The 10,208-nt window shown below is 23.5% G+C and overlaps 2 protein-coding genes across 2 annotated transcripts; one reads left to right on the plus strand and one right to left on the minus strand.

Annotated features, from left to right (window-relative positions):
* Positions 1–1,166: 1,166 nt before the first annotated feature.
* Positions 1,167–1,358, plus strand: LOAG_17649 (hypothetical protein; the record flags this gene model as incomplete). Its single annotated transcript, XM_020450311.1, has 1 exon — positions 1,167–1,358. One exon carries the CDS (start codon positions 1,167–1,169, stop codon positions 1,356–1,358), a length of 192 nt encoding a protein of 63 aa, XP_020306022.1.
* Positions 1,359–2,199: 841 nt separating this feature from the next.
* Positions 2,200–2,361, minus strand: LOAG_17650 (hypothetical protein; the record flags this gene model as incomplete). Its single annotated transcript, XM_020450312.1, has 1 exon — positions 2,200–2,361. The coding sequence occupies one exon, from the start codon at positions 2,359–2,361 to the stop codon at positions 2,200–2,202; it is 162 nt and encodes a 53-aa protein (XP_020306023.1).
* Between the last annotated feature and the right edge of the window lie 7,847 nt (positions 2,362–10,208).

The following is a 10,208-nucleotide window of genomic DNA, read 5'->3' on the forward strand; positions in this document are numbered from 1 at the left end:
TTTATCATACTGTAATCATTAAATTAAACGTAAACATTAATTCGTAAATTATTCAAACTATTGTTATGTACTATCTTTTCATATTCCTATATTAATTGCCTTTTAAGGTATCCGTTGTAATTTTCTAACTTTCTAATAATTAATTAAAATCATTCCGATAATTTAAGCATGTAAGAAAACTTTTACATTTTGATTGCATTATTTTTTTTTACCTGTACGTAAAGATCAAAAACTATAAGATGGAAAAATACCTGTTCTTTTTTTTTATTTTTCAAATGAAAATTTCTAGAATGTTGATTGAGAAGCTGTTAGCTAAAGTAATGGTAATCGTTCGTCAAATGTTGTCATCTACTCCAATTTTTGTCACTTTTTCATCAATCGTATTACATTTACGCAAATACTCAAAGCTTTTTACTCAAATGGTATCTTTTTGGTATCATTTTCTTTTTGCCTTTTGGTTAGCTAACTTTTTCCTTTTTATCTTTTGCATATTAATAATTAATGTCATAGTTAAAGAACATATCAGAATTAAAAGTATGACAAGTGATAATTGCCAATTATATTCTTTTAAACTTTGAGAAATTTCACTTCAAACTTTTAAATTTCATTTTTTGTTTGAAAATGGAAAGTTTAAGATTAAAATTAGGCATACTAAGCATTTAAATCATAGCGTATTTATTTTCCATTAATATTAAATTACATTTCATTCTATTTTATCAATTCCTGTTCATTGGTTCATTATCATTCCCATTTGCATATTCTATCAGTTTTTTTTGCCGTTTCTGTTTTTTTTTCTTTCTTTTTTTTTCAGATTTCAAAAATTCTCATTTTATTCGAACGATGAAATTTCGGTCAGATTTAGGGCAAAGAACTTGTCAAACGCTTGAAAATATTACCTAATTTGCATAATAGTGGATGTGGTATGCATAGTAAATTTCATCAATTTTAACTACTATTATTATATCAATTTGCATCGTTTAGTTTTTTGCCCAAAAAAGTTTTCAATAAATATTCTTTAAAATGAATACTTTCGCAATCATTTCATCATTATTCCTTATAATTTTCATAAATCTCTATATGCTATAAATTTCAGCTTGGAATTAAAACTTTAAAAATTACAATTTGGAAAATTGGAACAGATCAAAGAAGGAAATTCAAATTCAACAATGAATAATAGCCGAAGTGTTGAAGATAATATTAAAAATATTAGAGGCGGTTGGTACAATACACGACGACAGTACCGATCGGTTGCATTTGGTACTTGGAAAGTTGGTGATGCTCGAGATTTGTCCATTAAACGTGGTGTTTCGGAAGGTGAAGGACAATTAGCTCGGTTAGTAAGATTTATCATTGAATAAAATTTATTTGCTATGTTTACTTATTTACTTTCCTCTTATTATTTATACAATTATTTTTTAATGACCGTCGTTTGAATTTTAAATTCCAATACTTGAATTATCAATTAAGAATTTGTCGGAATTGAATCTTTTAACAAAATAATGTCATTTAAAAACAATCATCAAATAATTTGTTTCATTAATTACATTTAGCTTATTAGATTTAAATTTGAAGCGAAAATGAATATTCGTAATTCCATCTTTAATTCATACATTCTAATCAATTAATAGGAAAAAATTAATTATTAACTAACAAAAGACTTTTTTTTTAATCAAAATTGTATATTTTATTCATAATTTAGTTTCTCTTTAAATTTGCTTTGTTTTTATTTAAAATCCGATGGAATTGGAATATATTTTAGTGCACATTCTCATAAAAATTTATATTTTGCACATTTTAATAAAAAGGTATTAAATTGATTTTAATTAATGTAAACTTTCGTAATTATATCATTTTTATCTATGATAGTAAATCTAATCACAAACTATTGCGGCAAATTATTGCACGAAACTTATCAATTCAAAAATTCTTCAAGAAATGTGCCATTTGCTTGTTCGCATGATTCGTCGTAATGACAATCGTTCAGAAGTGATCTTTTTCTTTATTTTAAATTTCGGTATGCTATGATGAAACAATTCTAGTCAATTAAAAAAAGAAAAAAGAAATTTTTCTTTTTAATAGGAAAAATTTTTTAGAAAATTTTCTTATCAAAAATCAAATATTTTCCTTTAGTACTTCACAATAACCGGATTCATCATCATCACCAATCATCATCATCATCCATCATCATCATCATCATCATTATCCATCATCATCATCATCATCATCATCATCATCATCATCATCATCATCATCATCATCATCATCATCATCATCATCATCATCATCATCATCATCATCATCATCCATCATCATCATCATTATATCTATTTCCGTTTTTCCGTATTTGTCATATTCATTCATTTTCCGTTTAATGATATATAAAATAGGAATGTATGAAGTAAATAAAACATTGAATATTTTCCTTAGAAAATCTTTCATCAATGAAAAAGGAAATTTATTAGCAAAATGTAGAAACGAAAACATTATTAGTAAGCAAAAAATTATGAAATGAAAATAAACTCACAAAAAAAGAAAATTTATTATCGAAATTTTCATTTAACATTTTAGCATTGCATTTCAATTGAAATTTTAATATTATTTTTGAAAAAAACTTAAAAGAATTCGTTCTTTTATTTATTTATTTATTTATTTTTTTTTTTAAAATTAGTTTAAACAAATAGGAAAATGTTAAAGCAGGAAAAATGTATAAAAATTCAAATAAATAATTATTTCAACTGAATTTACTCTTTGTTTTTTTAATATTTCATAATTATAAATATAATTTGCAATAAACATTTATTCGTTTGATATTTTTCTACATTTAGTTAAATTTTAATTAAATAATTGCACGTAAACAAGTAATTGAGTTCAATGATGATAAAAGTTAGTTTTAAAAAGAAAACGTCAATAATTATTCATTAAATTCATGATAAAAAGAGTTTATAATATATTTGTTAACAAAAATGATAATGTAAATTATCATAATAAGTTATTTATATTACATAAATAGATCGATATTTAATTGTCATTTAATTCAAAAAAAGTATTTTTAACACATTTCGATTTATTATTCCTTATCCTTATATATACATATTCCTATTTTATATTCTCATAGTATCTAATTAATGTCTAATCAATTAAACCTTTTGTTAACAATTACATTGTAAACTGTTTAATGTCTAATTAATTATGCAGCAACTACAAGTGAAACTTGCAAAAACAATAGTTTAGATGAATGTAAACGATGAAATATTCACACTCAATCATTAGGCGGACTATTGATTCATCAGGCGGTAAAGTATGAGGAGGCGGTAAAGTATCAGGTTAAGGTGGTGAATATTAAACAATTTGAAAAAAGTTTATAATTTGAAAAATACAAAGTGAAAGTGAACAGGTATACACCACCATTTCCCTAATACTTCTTCCCACTATTTCTGCTTTTTTTTTTGTGGCAAAAGCAAACATATTAATAATTTAGGAAAGTGTAAAATTTATTTAAAAATTAAAATTAAAACGAATGATAGCTAGTATGAAAGCATATGCTTATGAAAGTATAGCCCTATGAAAACGCTTTAAAATTGAATTAAATTGTTCATAATTTAAATGAAATATTTAATAAAGAATAGAAAATATACCTTTCAATTCATTTATTTGTAATGATAATTTGAATACAAAATAATCACTGAATGTTGAATAAAATTAAAATAAACTTTTTACATTTGAGAAAAATTTGTTGCACTAAAAAAAAAAGTATGCATAAGTAAGATTGTAATATTTCATTTATTCATGAAATTTTAACGTTTTAAATATTTGTCAAATATTATTAAACTTGACAAATAAAAGCTATTTATTCCTTTATTACATCAATATGAAATATCAGGAATGCATTTTCCGGATGTATTTTCTTCTCCATTCCGGAAAAACCTCATAGTATAAATATTACTCATTCTGTCCCATTTAATTTATTTATATGCTATTATGAATAATGGCAACAAAAAATGCTAAATTAATTTAAGTCAAAGTGTTAATTAATTTGAGAAAAAAAAATTTTTCTTTTTTTTGAAATAAAAATGAAAAATTATGATTTACAATGAATAATAGTATTTATCAAAGCATTAAGAAAAACAATTATAGTGGAAAAATTTTGATTAAAAATTTAAATGATTAAAGTAAAATTTTAATTAAAAACTTAAATAACTAAAGTAAAAAAATTTTTTTTTGGTATATGAAAATATTCGACAAACGACAACAAAATATTGTTTTAAAGCTAAAAAAAAAAAAAATGGATGAAAATTAATTATTTGATGAATGCAAATCTTATTGATTGCATTTTAAGGAATGCAAAAAAAAGATTAGATAAGCAGCAATTGATTTTTCTTTTTTTTTTGTTGAAAGAAAAGAACTTAAAATATTTTTTATATATTATCATACATATAATTAATTCTATTCTATCATACTTTAAAATTTTATTCTGATTAAATATTAAAATTCAATTCAATTATTTCAAATATTATATATTAATTTAATTTCATTACAAAATGATTAATTTAAACTTACCAACAATTGTTGATTGAATGATAAGAAGTAGTATGACAATCAGGATCTTATTGTTATCATTGTTCTTATTGACATTGATAATTGTTGATAATGATAATGATAATGATAGTCGTTGCATTGAATATTGCACATCGTTTAATATCGAGCTTATACGATTTATTTCGACAATTGACCGATCCATGCATACATATTTGCATAGACTCAATGTCTTACTCCATGTGACACTCTCAAAGTCTAACTTAACTTCCTTTTTCCTTTCTGTTGTCCCTTGCTTTTCCTTTTTTTCTTTTTTTCTTTTTTTTTTTTTTAAGACTGAAAAATATCAATGAGAATTAATGAATGCTTAGAAGTTTTATATGAAGCAAAAACATATGTATTAGTTTATGGTAACGCTGTTAATTTTTTCTTTTCTTTTTTTTATTTATTAACAAAAATTAAAATTAAATGCTTACAGTTTACTTATGAAAATAGTATCAAATTTGGAAAATTTCATAGAAATGAAAAAAAAAATTTGAAAATTTGAATTACATTATTTGATTAAAAGAAGTGATTACATGATTTGAAAGATCAAAGAATAAATTTAATAAAACTTAAAGAAATGATTACATGATTCGAAAAATCAAAGATTAAATTTAATAAAACTTTAGCTTCGTTGTTTTCCTTCTTTTTTTTTTGTTTCTGGTGTAATGGGAGAAAAAGAGCCAATGAGGTAATAAGCTAAAATGAATTTATGATAGGCTATAAGCTATCACGACATTAAATGTGTCTTTTAGCATTATCTCATCCCATCTCCTAAAAAAAAAAAAGAAAAAAAGAAAATGCTTTTTATTGAGTTCATAAATTTTTTTTGGTAAATTTATCAAGTCTTAAAAAAAAAAAAGTATTATAAATTACAATTTAATGTAATGTAAATGTCTTTTTAGGCTAAAATTTAGCAAAAACAAATTTCATAACAAAACTTTTTTTTCTTTTTTTAATTCTTTAATTTTGCATAAAATGAAAGGAAGAATAGGTTGAATTTAAAAATTCAACAAATTTATGAATAATTTAAAAAGTAATGCAATGGTGATTGGTGTAGAATGAGAAGATTAATAAAAATTAATATATGCCAAATTGCATTCCAATTAGTGTAATAGTCATTATACTGTTAGAACAAATTTAATTAAAACTACTTTAGGCTTTCATTAAAATTATGCTAAATATTTCATACTGATTGAATATGCTCTCAAACAATCTAATTACACTTAAATTTCGATTCCACGCTTAATTATCACGTCTAGATTTGAATTCATTTGAATTCGTTTAGGCCAAAGTTTGATTATCTTATCTAGGCCTGCATTCGTCTTGGCTTAGGTTTGATTATCTTATCTAGGCCTACATTCGTCTTGGCTTAGGTTTGATTATCCTATCTAGGCTTGCATTCGTCTTGGCTTAGGTTTAATTATCCTATCTCGGTCTGCATTTGTCTAGATTTAAGTCTAAGTGTCACATCTGCGTCTGCATTCATCTAGGTCTAGGTTTGTTTATTATGTCTAGATTTGAATTCACCTAAATCTATGTTTGATTAACACTAGATTTGAATCCGTCTACGTTTTGGTTTTTATTTATCACGTCTGAATAAATCAATTGTCATGCTAATAAGATTCTCATTATTTACTTAATAATTAGATACGTAAGTGGAAAGTATACAAATAAGAGAAAGTAAACTGACAAATATACAATGTTTATAATTACTTAGAATTGCATACACGCAATTTCTATCAAAATACGTTTAATTTAAGATATTAAAAAATAGTTTGAATTTCGTGACAACATATGACGCTCATTTAATCTTCCAAAATGAAAAAAAAAAATTCATAATTTCAAAATTTTAATTACACCTATGGTATATGTGTTACAATTACACGTGTAGTATGCGTGTATACGAGTTGTGTATACGTGTATATGTATGTGCATGTTGTTCATACATGTGTATATGCGTGCATGCGAACGTATAAATGTATATAAGTATGTATGCGCATGCGTGTGCATGCGTATGCATGAGTTTGTATTTGCGTGTGCATATGTGTATGTATACGTATGAGTATGTATTTTATAGAATTAGCTGGAGTATGAAATGAGGGATGATTGAGGGAGGAGAGTAAGAGAAATTACAATAACATTGAAAATAATTGTTGAAGAGTGAATTGTCACGATGAAAGATGAGCAATAAAGACGAATGAATTGTGATGAAGAATAAATTTTGATGGTGAAGAATGGATTCTGATGGTGAAGAATAGATTTTGATGATGAAGAATGAATTGTGATAGTGAAGAATGAATTCTGATGCTCAAGAATGAAATCTGGTGCTGAAGAATGGATTCTGATGGTAAAAAATAGATTCTGATGGTGAAGAATGAATTGTGATGTTGAAGAATGAATTATGGTGGTAAAAAAAAAGTAGATTCTGATGGTGAAGAATGGATTCTGATGGTGAAGAATGAGTCGTGATGGTGAAGAATGGTGATATAAGCATATTAAATATAATTGTATCTGATAATTATGAAAGTATTATTTAGCCAGATAAGCTATAAACTATTCTTTTGAATGATAATATTTTGATGAAAAATTTTTCAAATCAATTAATTCACACCTAAATTTCATTATTTAATTTAAAATGGAAATTTCCCAAGAATTAGAATTTATGATCTAATGCAAATAAGAGTTATTTATTCATCGTAACATGTTTTTTGCTAGAATATTAACTTTGATAATTTAATATGATATGCATCAAGATTGAAATTATGCTTAATGCTTATAAACTTATTTTTGAATTTCATTTTTTGTTAATTTATTACAAATTTAGATCAAAACTTTTTTTCTAATGCATTTTAATTTCATTGCTGGAACTTTACTCGTAGTAGAATTTTTAAAAGGAAACAAATTTCATTTAATATATTGATTCTTTATCATTTTTTTTTTAAATCGATAAATACGAATGTAAAATTTTTTATACAATATGATAATGCGAAATTTTTGATTATTTTTTGATCATTTAATTGTAAAGGAACAAAAAAAATGTACCATAAAAAAAGTTTTGTTTTTTTTAAAAATATTGACAATTATTGAAATTATTGAAAGTTATTGGGCAAAAAAAATGTGACAGAAATAATTATAGATGAATAGAAATTCAAAATTTAGAATAAAAACATTGTAAATATGTTACAATTAATTGCTACATTTTTTTGTCATCGTTATGTAAATTTCATTCATTTCAATTTTACCATAAATTTATGGCTTATATATTTGAATAAGTAGCAAATATTATTAATTATTTATACCAATGAATGGAAAAGTAAGTAAAAATACATTTGAAATGAGATGCATCAATCATTGAAAAGTAAAATATTTTTATGCTAAAAAATAATGTTTTCATTAATTTTTCTACTTTTTTTGTGTTTACTTTGACCAATTATCAATGCGATTTTGTTCAAAATAAATGAATAAATTAATCGATTAATTAATTAATGAATAAATGAATAAATAAATAAATTCCAATAATCGCAAACGATGCGATTTGATCCAAAATAATAATCGCAATTGATGCGACTTTATTCAAAAAAAGAAAAAAAATTCCAATAATTGTAATTGATGCGATTTTAAAAAAATTTCAATATCGCAAGCGATGCGATTTGGTTCAAAAAAATTCCAATAATTGCGAATCAGTGAGATTTAGTTCGAAAGAATTTTTGGGACGTTGCATGTATCATGCGGTAAGTAAACGCACAAATGCTGCTAAAATTGCTTACAGCATCATGAGTGACCATTAGCATGAATGACCATTGATAAGATAAATTGTTGAAGTGAAATGTGAGCGATGTCCATAATTTAGCAAGAAGTAGTCGAAATATGCTTCATTTGCCGATAATGATGATTTGACACTATAGAGGTGACACAACGGCCGTGAATCGAATTTCGTTTGTCTCATATTCCTTTTAATCTGTCATTTGATTGGACAAAAACTTTGTCATACTTGTCAACTTTTGTGATCCTTTTCTTGTCTTATTATTATCGTTAGAAGTAACGAAAATTATTTGCAAATCATATGAAAACAATGAATATTGATCAAATTTAAAACTTTATTATTATCCTGCTTATCTTTTCTTTTCTCTCTCTCTCTCTCTCCCTCCCACTCTTTTGTTAAATTATCACTTTTATCATTTTATCATTTAAGTGAAATAAATAAGATATGAGTGTTTATTGGATATAATGTTTACAGATATTTTTATTTTGTCACTGATATTTTAATTGTCATCTACACGACCTTTATAATTACATTTCATCTTTCCTTTATTCTTTTTACTTTTATTTTTTGCATATTTATTTTCAAGTGATCAAAATGAAATTGAAGCAACAATATCAATCAATGAAATGCGTAAGAGGTTGACAAGTGCTTGTCTCATTTTAATATTTTAGTAAAAATTTAAATCTGGAGAAATGAAAACGAAAAAAAAGACTGTCATAATAATAAAATTGAAATTTCCTTACTCATTGTTTTGTTTTTTTTTTCACATAAAAATTGATAAATTAAACATTTTTTGCTTGAATTAATTTCTTCATTTTGATAAAACAATACTGTGAAAGTTTATTTGATGGAAAAAAAAAATTTCATTCGAAAATTAATTTCATTTAATTCAATTAAAATAATTAATACTACCATAACAGATATTTATTATGAAAAATGTTTACATATAAATTAATTAATAATAATTAATCGAAAAAAAATTATATTAAAACAAAATGCTTATGGAAAAAACTACTTGTAGTTGATAGCTTTATTCGTTATTATAGCATTAATTATGTGTAAATGTAATTTACACATAATATTTAAAAATTTTTTGAAATTTACAAGTAATGCTTAAAAATTTATACTTGTTAAGACATTTATTTAATAATTCAAAATAATCTTTGAATAATAATTATTATTGTATTCTGATAATTTGAAATTGTATACAAATTTAAATATCATTAGAATAATTATTGTGCTTATTCAATAAATTAAAATTTTATATAAGTAACTTTTCAAAAAAAAAATATATAAAAAATAAATAAATAAATAAAAAATTTCAAAAATTAATCCAGTTTAAATGATAAATTATAATGAAATAATGGGTAAGAAAAAGGAAAGCATTCATACTTTTGCCAATTGTTTACTCATTTATTTATTTACTTATTTACTCATTTGTTTACTTATTTACTGGTTTAATTTTAATAATAAATAGGCAAATTTGTTATGATAACGATAATATTAGTTGGAATGGAAATAGAAATGGGACAATTATACAAAATGTATATATATATATATGTATGTATGTATAACAATTGCATGCTTCAATGAATTTATTTTATTCAAATATATTATCCTTGTCAAATTTCAAATCATTTTATTCAAATTTTTCATTTTTACACTAATAATTTATATATGTGAAATCGAAAAAAAAGTATATTTAATTGGAATAAAAATTACTTTTTAATATTTGTCAAAAAATTTCAATGAATAGGAAGTAATTGAGATTTTAAATTGAAAAACTAATAATTTCTCATTCATTTTTCTCTTGCATTTTCTTTTTTCCTTTTTTTCTTTTTTTCTTAAAGTATTTAGTATTAAAAAT

The sequence above is a fragment of the Loa loa genome, assembly GCF_000183805.2.
Source record: "Loa loa unplaced genomic scaffold supercont3.108, whole genome shotgun sequence".
Taxonomy (NCBI): domain Eukaryota; kingdom Metazoa; phylum Nematoda; class Chromadorea; order Rhabditida; family Onchocercidae; genus Loa; species Loa loa.